At 39.7% G+C, this 20,258-nt stretch overlaps 2 protein-coding genes across 2 annotated transcripts; both read right to left on the bottom strand.

The window, feature by feature from the left end:
- Nucleotides 1–560: 560 nt before the first annotated feature.
- On the bottom strand, nt 561–9,831 carry si:ch211-157b11.14 (uncharacterized protein LOC799552 homolog). Its single transcript, XM_021321561.2, has 4 exons — nt 9,743–9,831; nt 5,070–7,577; nt 4,353–4,469; nt 561–3,924 (listed from the first exon to the last, which is right to left on the bottom strand). The coding sequence occupies exons 2-4, from the start codon at nt 7,555–7,557 to the stop codon at nt 3,836–3,838; spliced, it is 2,694 nt and encodes an 897-aa protein (XP_021177236.2). The 5' UTR covers nt 7,558–7,577; nt 9,743–9,831; the 3' UTR covers nt 561–3,835.
- A 793-nt stretch (nt 9,832–10,624) lies between these two features.
- Nucleotides 10,625–18,427, bottom strand: c20h1orf159 (chromosome 20 C1orf159 homolog). Its single transcript, XM_021321562.2, has 9 exons — nt 18,261–18,427; nt 16,334–16,414; nt 16,163–16,247; nt 14,555–14,650; nt 14,422–14,478; nt 14,190–14,324; nt 14,035–14,060; nt 13,922–13,946; nt 10,625–12,356 (listed from the first exon to the last, which is right to left on the bottom strand). Exons 2-9 carry the CDS (start codon nt 16,403–16,405, stop codon nt 12,244–12,246), a joined length of 609 nt encoding a protein of 202 aa, XP_021177237.1. The 5' UTR covers nt 16,406–16,414; nt 18,261–18,427; the 3' UTR covers nt 10,625–12,243.
- Nucleotides 18,428–20,258: the final 1,831 nt, after the last annotated feature.

The following is a 20,258-nucleotide window of genomic DNA, read 5'->3' on the forward strand; positions in this document are numbered from 1 at the left end:
TTAAAATGGGGGCGGCAGCTACTGTTCAAATAGGGCTGGGCAGGTTTAGATTGTTTTTTTCTTCCCCTTAGTCAATGAAAACATCAGTTAAAAACTGCGTTTTGTGTCAGCTAAGGCTTTTTTTTTTGTCTGACTTCTTTGATACACAGTCTACTCAGTCTGGCCTCAGGGGCGGATCGATGTCGATTTCACTAAACGATATATGACAAGTTTAGGAGGAAACTGAATTAAAACACTGATCGTGATAAAACAGTGACATTTTTAAGAGAAAGAAATGAATATTGTGCAATAATTTATCTGCTTTTGCCCTGATTCTGCTTCATGGAAATTCAAAGATAAATCTACAAACTCCTAAAACCACAACATTGGTCAACAAAAATAAAGGCTTGGGAGGAGGTGCTTTCTGTTTTATGTTCAGATTTTAGACTTTTGCAAAAAAAAAAAAAAAAAAAAAAAAAAACTACACAATCTAACAAACCAATGTGAGCTGCAAATGAAAACCCTTGAGTCATTGCTAAGGTAAAAAGTTGTTCCTGTGCTGATTAACCCAGGAAGAGAGATCACATGTTCATAGTTTTATTGCAGTAAATCACAGAGCAGTGCATCAGTTACATGTGGAAAATCATGTGAAGCCAAGTCTTGTTTGACAAGAAAGTGTTGAGATAACCATTTGATTGATCTTTACTAAACATCCGGCAGCAAAAGAGACAACAACAAATAGAATGGTCAATATCTAGTTGTAAATATCGCAATCAATAATGTAATACAAGGCAATAAGGCAATTTTGAATGCAACAAAGCCAGTACAAATTTTTTTCAGTCTTTACATCATTGACTGTTATTACATTATCAGTTGCTTTGAGGTTATAGTTGTGATAAAAAGAAATTACCCTCTAATTACCAAGAATTTAAAGTTAACAGGGGCCCTACGCAGTCTAGAAAAAAATTTCTATGAAACGTTATTTCGATTTTGATTTTTGTCTTTGATTTGCGTTACACTGGGAATTCTTGTGCAACTGAACTGATCATTTTAGTTTCTGACAGAGGAATAACGTAGTCACACACTCCCACCCCCCAAAAAACATTTCATTATTTTCCCAAATTAAATAAAAGAATCATAGATCATAAACAATGCTTTAAACCTTTGTATTTGGTGTAGAATATTCCAGCCCTGATTTGACAAGTCTTACAGAAAGGTTTTAAAAACTGATTAAAACGCCTATAAATTTGAAATGGAAATCACATCTAAATGGGATAGATTCTCATATTTTGAAATCAAAGCTAAAGTTTTCAAAATCACACGCTAACAATCAAACTTTGTAACAACAACCTAAATATTGGGGGTGTCCCTTCTTTTTTACAATGACTTACTGTTCATGAAAAATATAAATACATCCACCAGCTGCTACAGCTCAACCCCACATCCTGTACAGGCTTTCGGACACTTTGCTCTCTTCTACACCAACCCGGGCGTTCTGGACCAGGTTTACCAGATTCAAGGCAAAAGCTTGAATTTGAAAGCAGGAAAATTGGAAATCTTGAATCTTTTTTTAAACACTGTAGCAGTTATGGATATATATTGTTTAATTGCCTCTAGTCTGTTTAAAGATTAATGGCTGCAACAAGCAAAAAGACAGTAAAATTTATCCCTTTCCAATTAAATAATTTTCAGCTGAAGAAAGCTCTAGCCGTGTCACCTTTTCATAAATCAAACATTTATTCCATTTAAATCCCATTTCTTTTCTTGCCAACATTCTTCAGACATGTTTGAGTCTTTTCTACAGATAACAGGCTGCAGTGGCAGTTAATTCTGCTTTCAGCTGAAACATGATTGGTGGGAAATGTAAAAGCGCCAGTTGTGTATAAAATATTTGCGCTGCTGCCTTTGTATTGTGGTTCATTTGTAAGTAAGCTCACGTGGAGGAGAAACGCAGATGGGAATAAAAAAAAAAAAAAAAGGACAGATCCTGGTTTAAACTGTAAACATACATTTTGAACTCAACCCTGATTTTTCCGCATCATGTAAGTTTAGTACATATTAAGGGTGTAACGATACACATTGTTGTACCAAAAAAGCTATATAATACCTGAACACAAGCAGGATCCATATGTGAAATAAGAGTCCAATGCAATGTTCTGTAGCGCAGCTTTAAAAAGATCCATCCATCCATCCATCCATCCATCCATCCATCCATCCATCCATCCATCCAGGGGCTAAAGCCGTTTATCCCAGTCAGTTCTATAATATCCTCTTTTTATTTGTTTCTCTTGATTGAAGAGACCCAAAAACGTTCCAAACTGTGATTCTTGTGTACCGTTACACCCACAATACACATACAGCTCTGTTAGAAAAATAGCTGTCAAACATCCCCATCTGGGTAAATCCCTTTTAAATAACGTATTAGTGTGGTAGAATTGCAGAAAACCGAAAGACCCAACAGTCATGGCATTGACATGCAGGCCACCACTCCCCCTGATGTCGAATGTGATGGTTTATTCTTCTCTGAGCATCTGAGTAAAATGGGTCGTTCTAGACATTGTGCAGAAGAACAGCGTACTTCGGTCAAAAAGGTCACTGGTGAGGGGAAAACACATTAAGAGCAGTAGAAATGATAAACTGCTCGGCTAAAATAACCTTAAGTGCTTTCATATGGAAACCAAAAGCTGTCAGCAAGAATCCCTCAACAAGGCCCCTTTGTAACGAGAACGAACTTATTGGCCTAAACGAGAAATGGATCAGCAGCATTTACACTGATGAAGGCAAGATTGTTTTTCTAGGGTCTAAGGGCTGCGGACAGTTTCTCAAACACTGGTATTCAAGCTGCAGTACACTGTGAAGCCTGGTGGCTCAGGCATCATGGGATGGGGATATTTCTCACACCACCGTATTTGTTGGCCCCATTTGTTGCGTAAAAAAGGATTTGAATCCATCAGAAAATCTGAAGAGAGGAAATCCTCTTCAAACAAGTGTTTCAACAAGACAATGATCCCCAATACACCAGCAGGCAAGTGGCATCTTGGTTCCAGAGAGAGATTAATATTAAGGAGTGGCCAGCACGAAATCAAAAAGGTTTGTGGGGTGACATTAAACGTGCCGTTTCTGAGGCAAGACACTTAGAGGAATTGCTGGACAATTGCTGGACATTGTCCAAAAGTCCTGGGCTGCAGCAACTGTTCACAGCAGGTGCCAGACATCGGTCGGCTCCATCCAACACGGATGTGAAGCAGCTGTCAGAAACCGTGTTTATACTGTTAGATATTAGTTCGGTGAATCATAGAAAAGCAAAATCTTTGAGCATTTTTCTGTATAACCACCAAATGTTTGAGTTTATAAAGAAAAATTTTTTTCACTTGTATTGTATTTAGTTTTTCTTTGCTTTCTATAAAGTGATCATTTTAATAAGGTTTTCTGTTTGTTTTGATTGGAAACAGCAGGGGGCTTGTTCCCAATGCGTTTACCTGAGTGGACATAAAAGCCGTTATAAGGATGTGAAGCTTTATACTTACATTTTAAAACACATTCATATTATTTTGAACAGAACTGTACATCTTCAGCACTATTTTTGGAATATTATATCGTTTGAATCCTGCTTTTTAATTGATTTTCTGGTCAAAACAAATTGGTACATCAGTAAAGTTGTTTACTAAATGGTTCCCACACAGACTCCTGGGTAAGCAGATAACCCAACCCACGCAGCAGAGCGACTTTTCTTTCTTCACTGAACCTTCAGCTCGCTCTAGATGTTTAGCTGCGTGTGGATGTTTTCTGTGTTGGATTTTTAAATTGGTGTGGACCCAACTGAGAATGTTTGTGATTTCTTCCTTTTGTGTTCCCGTCAGAGGTCGTCTGTGGGACGGTGCTCCATCTTCATGTACTGCCTCAGGTACTGGATAGCTGACAGAGCGCTCACGTTTGCTAGAAGAGCTGGATGACAGTTTGAAAGGGTTATTTTTAGTTTAATAACCATACTTGTGATTGTTTTCTTCAGACTCAAGTCTTTGCTACTCTGAAAACACTCGATTTTTCAACCAACTTCAACATGCTTCAGACCAAAAAGTCCTATTTTCAGCTGCGAAAGTGAACTGTAGGAAGCTGTGAGCCTGACTCTGTTTCACTTCTGCAGGTTTTAGCAATGTGCCTCAGACTGACAACACAGTTATTATACATGTAAAAAGAAGACAACCTTACAATGTTGCAGCCTCGTTATTTGTAAGAGAAATCCACATTTTGCAAATAAATGAAAACACAATCAAGAAACTACGAACTAAAAGTTTTTTTTTTTTACATAATAGCTGAATGTTGTTTTTAGATCAATGTTTTCTTGTCAGAATGACAGAGGAGACGCTTCATACCTGCTTTCCAAGCATCTGCTTCCTCTGGATTGGAGGATCTCAGCACCCAAGAGGCAAAAGCGATGCAGACTAAACACATATCTGACTGCTTCACCCTGGAGAAGATGCCCTCTCGGTCTGTCAGAAGAATAAAAATAGACAAACACTTTCAGCTAAGATTTGTAAGGAGAACTTTGTAAGCTGTGCAAAATTTTAATTCTCGACAAAAATCAAGCAAAGATTTAAAAATTACTTAAACTTAAAATATTTCACAGAGTCAATGTATTAAATGCAGAAACAGAAAAATGTGGTGTTGTTCATATATACTGTGGCTCTCAAAAGTGTGCAAATCCCTGTTAACAATTGCAGGTTTTGGCAAAGCCAAATAGATCATGATGAATCGTTTCAAAACTTCAACAACACAAGACATGACAAGTTATTGAATCACAATCCTACTTTCACAATCCATTATATTTCTTTGTGAGTAGTCGATGTCTTTCTGACATTTTAAAACCTTTGCATATATGAACATTCATGATCTGATCACAAACTAAATTTAGAGGACCTGTTTCAACAACTTTTCTTGTGACTTATTTGGATAAACTATAAAATAAACAGACTTAAAATGTAATTGTGTTGCATTGGTTCTTAAAAGAAACCCCAACCACTGATCTAACCTGTTTTTTTAACAGTGTAATGTTGTACATTACAGGTTAGTTCCTGCCTGCCGGGACCTACTTGTTGTCCACGTAGTTTCTGAAACTCCCTGTTGCTCTTCAAGCTCTCTGAACTCCTGTGAAAAATCCAGACCAACTCTTCCCTCGCTGAGCAGTGCTACTGCTTGATTCTGTCCCCCAATCCAGAGCTCTTTAGACTGAACGGGAAAAATCCATGCACCCGACTCACTGCAGCAGATGCTGCCTTTGCCTGGGAAGCGGATTTTCCTCAAAGACAGAAAAGTTTTCCAGCAGTGGGATCCACCCACACCTGCTGCCCCCGAGGATCTGTGCGCACCGGCCTGAATAAACGAATGAGACACTAGTTTCATTGGAGAGACTCTGACCGCTTCCTCGTGGTCTGCGCTCAGGAAAACACGTGCATTCGGGAATGTGAGGTCTCGGACAGTAGGATGAGAGCAAGAGAAGATAGGGATTGGTTTCTCCGTGCTACACTGGAGAGAAGCGGGGTCTTCTCTGAATGCGAAGAGAGAGGGGCGAAAGACAGGAGACACAAAGATGTCCTCGGGATCACGGACAGTGAGAAACTGGGATTCTGTGTTGTCATATTCTGTGAAAAAGTATTCAAAGATCTCCGGGAAGGATATTCTGTAATCCTGTAAGTCTGTGTGGGATAAAAAGGCCTCGAGAGGTTGACGTGTGCTAAGAGGCAAAATACTCTTGTCAGTACTGAGGAAGGGTAGGGGAAGTAATTCCTCTGTGCCGAGAGGCTGTATGTTGTACACACTTCTGCTTTTTGTCATCCTTCTTGGCCATGAGAGCAAACTTTGGAAGTCCTGACTGTCAAAACTTTGGTCTGGAGTGACGGGAGTTTCCCTTCCCTCAGAATCAGTGGAGCCGTCCTCGTCTAGCAAGAAAGGAGAGTCGCTCTGTTGGGTTCTGCTCTGAAGATCGGGGCTGGGGTTTGTGCTTGCACTGGCAAACTGCCAGGACTCCTCCTCAAAATCTGAGGTTGAAAACTCACAGACTGACCGATCTGGCTTGGATTCATCCGGCTGTGTGAAGTAGTCCGAGTCTGCAGTGTCAGATGTGTCAATCATTGTGCTTTCAAGAGCATCAGCCAGGTTGCCGGGGTCTGTAGGAGGTCCGCATGCATTAGGCATCCCTATTTCGTCAAATAATCTAGAGCTTCTGCCCATCCTGACCTGCAAAATGTCATTTATGGTCAGTTTTTCCACTTCGTTCCAGAACGCAGAGATTGCATACACCGGCCGGGCCTGGCCTGCTGCTTTGGCAAATGTTTCTGGGTTGTCTGCTGCAGAGGAAAGTGTTGAATCCAGACCAGGTAGAGAACCGAGCTGATCTTCCTGAGATCCAGCAGACAGTAAAGGTGGTGGGCGGGTTTCAGAACATGTGTCATCTCCAGATGGGACGTTTGGATCTGGTACTTCTGCCGAAGGAGGAGCGGGAGTGTTACAACCCTCACAGTTTGCTGCCGTTGCATCGCTGGAGAGAGTCAAGCCGAAGTCCTGGCTGTCACATGTCGGGGATAACGCGCATTGCAGAGGAAGGTGTTTACTGAGGCAATCTTGAGGAGGGTGCTGGGCTCCCTCCACTGATTCAGCAGCTGACAAATAGCTGTCAGAATCCCAGCTGCCAGTGGAGGAGAACTCAGCGCCGTCTTGAAGCCCTGAACACTGCAAACGCTCTAGCACTGTTGGCGAGGGTGAGAAGCTGTCGTAAGATGTGTCTGCTGAGCTGCCTGGCTCACTTTGGTCTCTGCTCATCACTGCAACTGTCTGAGAGATAACCGTCTCTTCTGATAAATCTCCAGATTCCTCACTTTGGTTTGATGGGGCGTCCTTTGATTGCTCTTGCTCTTGTTTGAGATCTGCATTTTGAACATTTTCTCTCTCACCAGTTTTGTTTGGTTTGAGTTTTTTTTTCACAGAGGCAGGACGCCCTCGCCGTCGCGCCGGATTGTCATTCACCGTCACGAACCAGCGCTCCTTCTCTGCCTCCCTCGCCGTGGGCTCTGGCCCGCTCAGGCTCGGCGCTGCTTCTTTATAGGAAAGTAGGTCGGGTTTCTTGGTGGATTTGAGGTCGCCTGTCATTTGCGTAGCTTCATCTTTTGACAGCGTTTCTCTTCCTCGTGAAGTGTAATTGCTCAGTGAATCCGTTTGCGGGGGGGTTGCGCTGCTGTCACTCGTCTCGGCCAGAATTTCTTGTGTAACCTCTTTGTGTGCAGACGCTGTGGGGATTGCATTTCTGTCTGGACAGCCGACACATATTTCCCCCCGTTTCATGCATGTTGCATCACTTTGAACAGGCCGCCCCGGTAGCTGTGTGCCACCTGCACAGCTCTCCTCGGCACTCTTGCTTGTCTCCTGCTGGATTGTGTTGAAGTTTCCTGAATCCTCGGAGTCGCTGAGACCGGAGTCATCCGGGTAGGCGAGGGAAGCCTGCAGCAGATCACACTCCTCGCTGTCGTCATAGAAGCTTCTCCAGTCATACTCTGCGATGTGAATACTGTGATCCAAATCGTCCATGCTTGATGCCTCACATTAGTCTGAAAAACAAGGAGGATGTGCATACTTAGCTTCAAGTAAGTTGGAAATCAAAGGTTTGTCAGGGTCCCTACGTGTTTTTCATCCTCAAATTTTCAACATGTCCCTTTTCAGCCCATTCAGAATCTATGAACAGAAAAGTTCATACATTTTCAAAGGGGAAAGGCTTTATATATGGAACCTGTAAAACCCTCTGACTATAGAAAAGGGTGGATAGATGGATGGGCAGAGTAGTGCCTCATAAAGGTATAAACCAAACATTTTTACATTATGTCACCTTAAAGCCAAACGCTTTGAGGTATTTTTGTGGTATTTCATGTGTTAGACCAACACAAAGCAGTACATAAATGTGAAATGTGAAGTGGAAGGAAATAGGATGTTTTGTTTAACCTCACTTCTCTGCAGTCGTTGCTACAAGCCTTGGGGTGTGTCTCTGACAGCTTTTTACATCTAGAGACAACTTGTTCATCCGTTCTTCCTTGCAAAATAGATCAAACTATCATCCGAGACATCTATTTTCAAGTCTTGTCCACCATTCTCAATTTGATTCTGGTCTGGACTTTGACTGGGCTGTTCTAATACACGTAGGTGTTGATGTAAACCAGGGTTCCTCAACATTTACGATCCAAAAAGTAATTTTTCTCACTGAATAAAATGTGTCTCGGCATGAGCTGGCATCAAGGCATGCCAATGTTTTAAAAAGATACAGTTTTCTAGGTGAAAGATTTTAAACCATATCATGGCCATGTGTTAAAGTCTTTTTGACTCTAATGACCAAAATTGCATGTAGGCCAAGTGGATGGCTTTGGGTTTGATACCTGCAGAACTGTCAAAACAGTGCAAAGATGTGTTTTTATTTAATGTTTTAGTTTTTTCTGTTGGTTCTAACACAACTTCGCCAATGTTACTCCTTAAAGAGTAGAACAACAAACAATTAGGATGTTTTGTGGAGAGGCACTTGAAAACGGTTAGATTTAGCCAGTGTTTATAACTTTTGCTTAGGTCTATGTATCAAAATCAAAATTACGATGAATGAATTAAAGATACTATTATTGTAACTATAATAATGGCTCTATTGTTTTACCAGTAGTTGGAATAAGTTCAGCCTTCTGTTTTAGATAAAATTAGATACATACACTTTTGTTTGTAATGTGTGTGTAAATGCAGTCACATGTTGTATAAAAGCCTACTGTATAAAATTTCACAGAAAAACTCTATTTCTTATATTTTTAAAGTCATTGTATAACAACATTGCATGGAAACACAAAAACTTTTCGACAACACTCTTTATTAATTGCCTTTATGTTTAAACATATTCCTCAGTTTTGGGCTGCACTGTGGTCCAATTGCCTTGCAGCAAGAAGGTCCTGGGTTTAAATCCCAGATCTTTCTGGAGTTTCCATGTTCTCACTGTGCACGTGTGACTCTAAAAGTGATCAAATGCAACAATAACTAAAGAGGTATGAATATTTTTGGAAGTACAGATTGATGTGTAGATGGACTCATTAAACATTTAGAACAATACTATAAGGAATAAAGCACTATTTTCTTTCCCAAGTATCATCCATAACCTGGAATGTACTTATATTAAATTATATTCTTTCCCAGACTGTGCAGGATCCTTGACTGAGCTATGTTCGCTTGATACAATGGAGCTAAATTTAGAAGACGAGTGGTTGTCCGAATGTTATCACCTGGTATGTTGGAAACAAGCAAACATGGCCTGCATCCAAGTTAATAATAACTTACAGCAGCAAACCAATACAAGAGCATCGCAGTCACATGCAAAACCCAAAATACCCCCACAGATCTGCTCTTAGAAAACAAGTTACATGATCGGGTATGGGGCGGGCAGAGAAAGCAGAGGTCCAACATATCAGCATAACAAACAAGCTCCATGGGCTAAAGAAATGACACGAATACTACACATATGCAAACTTTGAAAAATCAATTCCTTCAGTTTATTTCTCCAATGTTATGTTCTTTATGTTTCACCGTCTCTAAGCAGAACTGCTCCATCTACAAAATAACAAACTCAAGATCCCTCCATCTAAACGCACCTTATTCAGCGCTCACAGCAAGGCCACGCGGGTTTACATTACCCATCAAACACGTGGGGTTCTTTACATACTATGAAATACTAATACAGCAGCAAACACGATCCTACCTGGAGCAGAAGGACAAATCATCCAGTCTGAAAGTTCCCTCAGATGTTTTCCTGCAGGACATTTCAACTATGATATCTGTCCTTGCATATGTCACACCGGGGCCTTCCGCTTGGCCGATATAAATAGAGTAACGTGTCCTTGTCACGTGCAGCTTTCCATCTTCACCAGAGGGGTGACATTTTAGTTCCTTAATTTATTACTAACAATTACTACTACTAATAACAATACTGAAAATAGCAATAAAATGCAAAACCCTAACAGCTATCTGGATCTAGAGTTTCTTCAAAGTGAGCATAAAGACTGAATGTATTTTTAAGCCTATTTCAAACACAAGGGTTGTAAAAGAAGGAACATCATGTTTTATTGTCAGTTTGGCACAATTAAAAGTCAGTGTACGCATCGAATTATAACAAGTCAAGGCAACTACTCTTGAGGAAATTAAGAGTTCAATGCCAGTAAACACACAAACCGTATGAGTCATTTACTCACTGTTCTGTCCTTTATTATTGCACCTCAGTGCAATATTAACCTCAGTAATCTAGCCATCACACAAAATAACTAAAATAGGCGATCAATCAGGCCTGTAAGGTTTTAGACATAAAACAGCTGCCATTCAAGGCATTATATGGTGACTGATGCATAGAAAAACCACTCAGGTCTATTAAGACTCCTCTCATCCTCTTCACTTATGAAGTTTTTGCTATTTAAGTACCAATGGAGCAAAAAAATAAACTGCTAAAAAAATTTTTTACCTCCTAGCTGAACAATATAACATATTAACTGAGAACACTATGTGTCTTATGTGTTTGTTTCTGTTATTAGCATATTCTTTAAATAAAATGTCAATTTTAAGTAGATTTAACAGACAAACAAAAGCCGCATTTTATTGTAGAAAGGTGCTTTATTTCTGCAAATTAAACATCTTCTGTACAGTCATCATGGCACCAAAACAAGAAAATGTACATTACAAAAACACTCCATTTGTATAAAAGAATATATGCAGATATTGAGCTTAATGTACAACTACCACCAGTAGCAAAAAAAGGAGGAATCACAAAGGAATGATGGCTGCAGTTGTGCGGCTTACATGAAATAGAAAGCCACAAAATTAACGGTAACCCATAATTGTCAAAATAAAGCCAGATAAAGACAATAGCATATTGCCAGGAAACCTTTGATAAGGATTATTAATGCAGTAAAGGCCACTGTTTACTATTCAAAACCCCCAATCCATCACAGATACATTATCATGAAAAGCTCACTGGCTGTATTTAAAGCTCGCAATGGCACAGCAATGTAGTCAAGCCATTTTCTTCGGACATTTGGCTAATTAAATATTAGGTATATACAGTTTATGATGGGAAAAATATTTTCTGGACAAAAAATAAAAAACAACAACAGCTAGACTTGGTATGATGTTTGGAGTTTTTCTTTTTAAAAAGCCACATTTTTCAACATGGGCTTGATATCTTAAAGTGCACATAGTCTCACCAACATTAAGTAAAAAGAAGAAGGAAAAATCCCAAAAAGTCTGGATCTAAACTGAATATAGTGGAATAAACGTAACTGGTTTAATGTGATGAAACGTTATTTTTTAAAATAAATACACTATAAATACTACAGCAGCCAATAGAATGCAGTTAAAGACAACTACAATACCTGGCGTTTGCACGCAATACACATCAACTTCTTACAAATATAAATACAATAGCAACAAATCTGACATGATTCAAAACAAAAAGAAATATTGATCCATACAGTGCTTTCAGGAATGCTCCTCGATATAATCTGACCCAGCAGGACACAAACAGTGGTTTAAGTAGTAAAACTCAATGAGTGCACAAATACAAAGCAAGAATAAAAAAAAAAAAAAAGTAGACACAAATTGGTTTAGTAGAAAAACGACAAGACTGGGCTGTCCGTTTGCTTCACAAAAACAAATTACAGCTGCCAAACTGTAAAAATTTACAGGAAAAATGTACCTATTGTATGCTAAACGACTTAGATGCCGTTACTGAGCTCACATTCAAGAAGCAGCAGATTAAAAACAGCTTATTAAAACCTCTGTTGCTTATATAGAAAGGCTTTTTATCTTGTTTAAGCAGCTATATTTCCTCCGACTAATTCAAGCATTTCAAAACGAAACTAATCTACTCTGAAACATGGTGTGCAATGCCCCCCTCTCTATTCTTGGCACTTAATTCAACAGTGATTCTGGGGAAGTGGAGATAAAGCGATAAAATAGGGCAAACAGTGTTACCATCACTGGAAAAAAAACGTTAAATTAAATGTAGTTTTCCCAGTGAGATCAGAGCATCAGTACGACGGGTCAATGTTTGAAAACGCAAACAGAGTCAGTCTTAGTGATAGGAAGGTGGGAGCAGCTAGCAGCAATAGTTCAATTTGGCCAACAATCCCAGAGTCGGCTTTGTTTTCCTTCACATCACAGAACTGGACATCCTTCCTGAGCTTTTCCTCTCCTGCCTGCACCTAAAACCCATCACTTCTCAGACACATTATACACCTGAGTGGTGGCTGAGGTGGGTACTGCGGCGCTGTTCAGTGTCGACGTTGCAGACGGCCGCTCCCTTCTCACGTATCTTGGCTTCCTCACTGCAGAAGGAGAATAAAAAAATAAATAAAAGATCAAATGTGCACTGAAATCGATTAACAAATACGATAGAAGTCGCTCAGCTTCAACATACCTGATTCAAATGGATATCTTATTAGCAAAGTACTACAGAGCTTGGTGACAGGCTAAGGAGATAACATTTGACCATATGGACCACTTCATCACTTAACAACCAACAAACTCAATTTGTTTTATTTGGATTTTATGAAATAGACCAACAGGTAGCTCATTAATTTAAGGTGGAAGGAAAGTGACAAACAGCCTCATGAAGACCGGGGAACGCAGACAGCTTAAAGCTAAGGAGAGGTTTAAGGCAGGGCTCGGTTGGAAAACAATATCCTAAGCTTTAAAAGCTCAATGAATCAATCATTTAAATAAAAATGGAAAGTAAATGGGTCAACTGAAAACCTAAAAACCGAGAGACCCATGGTAACACTGGAGGAGTTCCAGAAAGTCACAGCTCAGGTGAAACAACCCATTGGCAGGAGAACAAGAGTCCTTCACTACACTAAATCTGGCCTTTGGGGAGAAGAAAGCTATTATACGAAAAAGCCGGAAGAACCTCAGTTTAAACTTGGCCACGAACCATATAAGGACACATCAAACAGTCGGAGGACGCAACTCTGGTCAGATGAAACCAGAACTGAACTATTTTGGCTGCCTCACAAATTTCCTCCTCCCTCCATCCATCTTTGACCTTCAGCATCTTTCCTGAGAATCCATCAGTAGCTGAATAATAATAATAATAATGTGAGCTAATGACATTTGAGTAATTCCTGCAGTCCAAAGAATCCTTCATATTTATATTGCACAAACCCAAAAGTTTATCAGAGTCAACATTAAGCTGAAGGGAGCTAAATATATCCTGGAGGACAACTTGCTGGAGGCTGAAAAACTCTAGAGACTGAGATGGACATTCACCTTCCAGCTGGACGATGACCCCAACCATGCCGCCTGCACCACAACCGCCTGCTTTAGATCAAAGCATATCCATATGCTAAAATATCCAGATCTAAACCTGCATAATAGTCCATTAAAGCTTAGAAATTGCTGTTCTGACTTAGCTTGAGCTAGTTAGCAAAGTTTTAAAAAGCAGGCCACACTTTTCAGATTTTTGTTTAAAAAAAAAAAAAAACTTTGGAAAACTATAAAAAAAATAAATAAAAAAATTGCATATAATAGTGAAGTGTAATTGTCGGTGTATCACAGAAAATACATCAAGCTTTGTGGTTGTAATGTGGCAAAGTTCATGGTGCATGAATACTTCTGCGAGGCTGAGTATGAGCAGACGGACATTTTTAATGGCTTAACTCACGTGATTCAGAGTTAAGTCACGTGAAGGATTCCTACAAGACTTTTTAATGAAAACTTTGTAGCAGCCTTTTAAACGCTGCCCTGATTAAAAGGAAAAAAAAAACAATCTTTGAACAGTTGCCAAAGGTCTGCAAGCATGCCAAAGATTTTAGGCATTGCCTAACTTTACGCAACACCAAAACCTGTTGAGCAAGACCTCAGAACAGGTTCTTCACTGACGGGGTTGTCTTACCTGATGTGGAGGGAATCATAACCGCCTAGAAGGGATTAAAACAAGATATGAGACACCTTTATGATTTCTAAAGTAATATTAAAATGTTTGGAAGACAAAAAAAAAAAAATTACCGTTTCACTTGGCTGAAATATAAAGGCTGTGAATAGGAACAGAAATATACATAAAAAAAAAAAAAAACATACTAGAACTAACTGACATTCTTGTGTTTTTCCTCTGAAGAGACTTGTCCGACCCTCTCGGCGCGTCAGAAACGTGCCGCGCTCACCTTTGTTTCGCCGGTAGAAGATGCCCGGCAGCCGGTTGGAGCGTTTGAGGTAGAAAAAGGAGGCAACGGTGAGGATGAGGAACATGCTGATCAACAGAGTTCCCAGAAGGACAGAGGCCGCCACACCTGGGCCTCCTGCACCCAAACAGGAAACAAGTCAAGCTTAAAAACTGCTGCCAAAACCCCCGTTGACAGAGAAACTGGGAGTCAAGTTTTAGTCTGCCCTTCTTACCGATTTTAGGAATGACAGTTGTCACTGTTGTGTGGTTTTTACGGTCCAAAGTGTAATCTAGGAATTAAAAAAAAAGTCTAAATTATAGATCCAGTAAAACTTCCCCAGAACAATAAAGATTCTACGCCCTTACTGTATGTGCAGACGGTTACATTCTCCAAATCCACCGCTGCTGAGTCACAGAAAATGCACGCTGTGTTGCTGTTCTCCAGCACACGATAGAAGCAACCTGGACCATTTCAAGCAGAGAATATTTCACCACACAGCATCTTTGATATCATGACTTCAGGGGAAACTTTTCTCCCGCTGTTTATAAAAGAATAAACCAATGCAGAGTAACGCTGGAGCTTTTTTGCTTTAATGCTGTCGACATTTCAAATTAGTCTCCCGAAAGTACAGGAAAGGGGCATGAAGCTTCTGACGCGCTGAAAGCCTCCAGGAACCTGAAGGTCTTCATAACCCTTAATACTTTTCACATTGTTTACATTACAAACAAACAAAAGACAACTACAATGCATTTTGATGGTATTTTATGTGAGCGACAAAAAGTAGCACATAACTGAAGTGGAAGAAATAGGGTTCTCCAGGTTTATATTAAAAAGGTTTTTTACAAGTTCAAATATACATATATATAAAAAAAGAGTGACATTTATACATGGTGATCAGGCCTAAATAATGTGAAACCACCAAACAAAATTAAGTGCATTCAATTATATAAAAAAATAAATAAAAACAAAATAAAATTAAAAAAATCACCAATATAGGGATTCATTTCAGCATTAATACATCTATAGTGAGCGTCCATGACATAGCCAACATGCAGGAACAAGGTGCTCTGCTCTGATGTGAACAAAATTAGACTTGTTGGACAAGTCTCTACATCAGGGGTGACCAACCTATTTGAAACTCAGAGCTACTTCATTAGCGTTGTGTCATCCGAAGGGCTACCGGTACTAACCTTTGAACTAGAAAAGTCAGAGTTAATTTTAACTTTATGTAAAATAAACATATTTTTCATGGTTCGTTATAGATTGTCATTTTAAATCTATATAAATGCAAGTGTGAATAAACAGGAAAAGTAATGGGGAAAAAAATTGTTTTAGATGCAGCTCACTGTTGGGCTGTTTTAAGAACAGGCTCATGGGCGCCACACATGGTCCTCGGGGGCTACTTGGTGCCCGCGGGCAGCATGTTGGAGACTCCTGCTCTACATCAATGGTGAAACATGGTAGTGGCAGCATCATGCTGCAAGGAAGTTTTTTGTTTGTTCTGGTTGGGGTAAAATCCATCGCAATTTCGGAAGGAGACCTGTTACAGGCATCAAAAGACGGATGGAGTTTCACCTTCCAGCCACATTGCCAACTTAAAAATACAGACGCAGAGCTACAATGGAATGGTATAGATCACAGCATATTTCGTTGTCAGATTGGCCTAGTCAAAGTCCAGACCTAAATGCAATTGAGAATCAGGAGCAAGACTTGAAAAGATGACAAAGTTTGAACTATTCCACAGAGACGGAAGTACAAACAAACTCAGGGCGCAGAATACAGACGTCTGTGAAAACTTTGGAAAACTGTGCATCATCTTCCTCCCACCTCACAATTATGCACTACTTTGTGTTGCTCTGTCGCATAAAACCTCTACAAAAAAAAAAAAAAAGAAAAAAAAAAAAAAAAAAAAACCCACTGAAGATTTGTTACAAAACGTGGAATAATATAAGATTTAAAACCCGCCGTATTACCCGGTTCACAGTGAGTGTCGTTTGAGCACGAATTGTTCCCTTTCTGCTTCTCTCCACAGCACTCCAGTGAGTTCTGATGCAGGGCCTGTGAGCAGAGGACCAAACAGGCAACAATAAAGCTGTGAAACCTGAACCGCTGGCAGCAGTAGCAGCCCGACATCCGTTCATTACCTTCGTTACAGGCGTCTCCGGTCTGATCAGGATCACGGAGGCAGCCAAGACCAAAAGGAACGACAAACCCATACTGGAACCCTTGGGTACGAAACATTAAACATGAATCAACATTAAAAAAGCAAAATATCTTCACTCAGAAACTCACACGCGACAATAAATGTGAGGAAATGTGAGGAAAGTCAGGGACAAAAACAAATTTCAGGACATTTTCCATAATGGTAGTTTAGTCACTAAACTAAAAAAAAAAAGTCAGAAACAGGGCTTTTGTCTGAGGTTTGAACGCTTTTATCTAACCTGAATTTTGAAGAGAAAAGTCAGAAACTGTCATTTTAGTTTAGTGATATGATTTCCTTCATTTAAGCAAACTAATGTTTACTTAAAAGTCTTTGAGACGTCCAAGTATTTTAAAAAACATGGAGAAAAGCAGTGTTTATGACTCAAAATATGATGAAACTCTTATATTTTGTGATAGAGCACAATTGTACTGTTTGATTTTTAAAGTAGCCTGTTTGGCACCAAGCGCATAGAGAAACTGATCAATAGGAGTCTGGATTGCTAAATTTTCCTTTGATCAGCTCCAATTTGGTAAACGGCAAGTCAAATCCTTTAGGTCTTTGAAGCATTTAGACTCTAAAAACTAAATATGTATATTGAATAATTACTTAAGGGTAAATGCTTGTTTCCTGGTGTCCTGTCCTGGCAAATATCACAGAGAAACGTCTGCCGTTGTGTGTTTTGCGTGTCTGTTGGCTTGTGGGTCTCGTGTGCTTGCATGCAAATGCAAACCTAAACCGAGGAGAAAAGTCGCTCTGTAGAAAACTCGTGGCAGCAGCAGCAGAGGAGTCAACGCCTCCGAGACAGGAAGCTGCCGTCAAACTTCAGGCATGCATTGCGCCATCCATGCACAGGTTGTTAAGTTTTTAATTCAACAGGAAATTAAGGGATTGCAAGACAATATCGACTCATCTGTCTGTTTTTGTTCATTTTTTTTTATTTAAAAATCTCATGTAACATCAATGCAACCAGCCAATCAGAAAGTTTTAGAGCTTTTCGTGGTTTCCTCTGCAGACCGGCTTGATGATGATGCGGATTTCATTTTCTAACGCAACATTTCTTTTTTCCTAACCAAGCAATCAAGAAACGTGGTGTAAAGGGATGTGTTTACAGACCGGAAAAAAAAAAAAAACAGATTATAATTTTGGAGAGATTTAATGAAGACAAAAAAAAATGCATTCAGATTGTTCAGTTCTTGTTTCAAACACCTGTCTGAGCTTTGTCAAGAGAAAAACAATAATTTTGTCCAGCAGATATATACCATGTTATTTTTATTTATTTTTTTATATTAAAAAAAAACATTTCATTCCCCCATTGATGCTACATTTGATAATTTGTTTATTAGTATTTATTTATTTGCTCACGTCTTGCTATAGTTTTGATTTTCTTGTGGGGTGGTGAGAGAAATAAGCCATCCTAATTAGGCGTTGATCAAAACTAGGCCAGCTGGAGTTACGATCACATGATTCATATTTGCCTTGTAATCTTATCTAATCTTATACATATCAATGACAGCCGCTTTTATGGGAAAAACGCGCATGTTCCAAGGCCACAGAGAACAAGCTAGTGATCTGCATCTGTGACGGGCGGCGGAGTCTGGTTGTTGCGGACAGAAACAACGTAAACAGAGGAGCAGCAGGTTAGCGGCTGATCGCCAGGTGTTGCGCTAGCTAGCACCTGCCGTGGGAGCAGCGATACACAGACACGCCTAAATAAACGCACCTGACTTTGTTTCGTCCCCACCAGGTTTGATTACAGACAGAGAATCGGCTGTTGCTCGGTGCTGCGAGATTAAAACGGGGAAAAGTTCACCGAGCAGCCGGCCGGGCGGGCGGCGGCGGCGGCAGGCTTCGGCCTGACCAAAACTCACCTGCGTGGGTTAAAAAGCCGTGGGTCCGGTCTGCAGCAGAGCTGTAGCCACGCAGTCGCCGGTGTTCTCTGGTGGATTTGTCATGGACCCACCTCTGTAAAACCCTGTCTCGGACACAGATGATCTTACTACTCGGAGATACTAGGTTTAAAAAAAAAAAAAAAAAAACCTGGAACGCGCACTTCCGGTATCGCTTTTCAGAATAAAGTTCAGACGCCACCGACACCAAATGAGTGGTAAAAAGTATATATATATTATATTTATATATATATATATATATATATATATATATATATATATATATATATATATGGAATTTTTACTGAATATTGAGTATACATATGGACTTTTTACTGAATATTGAGTATATATATATATATATATATATATATATATATATATATATATATATATATATATATATATATATATATATATATATATTCACGCACCTGAATGTATATATATATATGGACTTTTTACTGAATATTGAGTATATATATATATATATTCACGCACCTGAATATATATATGTATATTCAGGTGCGTGGGTGCTCTCAGGGTACTCCGGCTTCCTCCCACAGTCCAAAAACATGACTGTTGACTGTTAGGTTAATTGGCTTCTCTAAATTGTCCTTTGGTGTGTGTTTGTGTGTGAAAGGTTGTTTGTCCTGTTTGTCTATGTGTTGCCCTGCGACAGAATGGCGACCTGTCCAGGTGTACCCTGCCTCTCGCCCGGTGAACGCTGGAGATAGGCACCAGCAACCTCCACGACCCCATGAGGGATTAAGCGGGTCAGAAAACGGATGGATGGATGGATGGATGGATGGATGGATATATTCAGGTCGGCAGGTTCACTGACTGAGCCAAAAATAATCTGCACCTAGTTTCAAGTCATTTGCGACTTCCAACATATGGCTTTTAAAGTAATGCCCTGTGTTCAGTTTCATCTTCATCTCTGACCTGCTTCCCATATCATGATGCCACCACTAATGTTGCAACGTGGGGGTGGTGTGTTCGGGGTGCCACGTGTAGCGATTTGCGTTACGGCTAAAATGTTCAACTGATCACATGTGACCTGAGGACCGGACCTTCTTCTACACGTTCGCCCTGTTTCCCAGTTTGTGACAAATTATTTAGCTCATTGAGGCTTTCTTTTTCCCAAACTATGACAGCCAGACTTGTTCTGTCTGTGCACAGCTAAAGGTTTTCCTGCAAACAGAGTCTCCCACCTGAGCCGCAGATCGTTGCAGCTCCTCCAGAGTTGCACCTCTTTGCTGCTTCTCTGATTATTTGTGTTCATGTCCGGCCTCTCCTTTTTGGGTTTACAGCCATGTCTTGGCAGGTGCACAGCTTTCTTGTACTCATTCCATTTTTATATGATGAATTTAAAATTACTCGCTCAGTGAGATGTTCAAAGATATGAATGTTTGTTTATAACATAACACCGTTTACAACTTCAGCATAGTTGTATCCCTATTTTCTACTGTGGTAATGGTGTTAATTTATAATCCGCTTAATCCCTCATGGGGTCGCGGGGTGCTGGTGCCTATCTCCAGCATTGGTGTTAATTTATTTAATTTTATTTTTTTTTAAAAAGGAACAATAATTATACATAAACGTGGTAAAATGCCAGATTTGGCCATTAGGGTCATTTTGATCTGTAGTCCTCTGTAGGTTGATGGTGATTCTAACTAAGGAATCAGATAAAGGGCATATTGTACACTTAGCAGACAGAAATGGAAATAAACACTACACAATGTATAGAGCAAAGTGATAGATTAAAGACATGCACAATGCTTAACCAGAACATCTTTATTTATTACTGAGATACACTGGTAGACTCTTTTTAGTAATCAAGTTGCTTCTGAGGACGAATGCTTGCACTAAACTTTATTTAGGGTTATCAGAGTAAAGGGAACATATGTACACCATCTAGCCTACACAAAAATTGGATCAAATTGGTTGAGAACTTATAATTATTAAAAATATTTGTTC

This window comes from Fundulus heteroclitus, chromosome 20 (genome assembly GCF_011125445.2).
Source record: "Fundulus heteroclitus isolate FHET01 chromosome 20, MU-UCD_Fhet_4.1, whole genome shotgun sequence".
Classification (NCBI taxonomy): Eukaryota; Metazoa; Chordata; class Actinopteri; order Cyprinodontiformes; family Fundulidae; genus Fundulus; species Fundulus heteroclitus.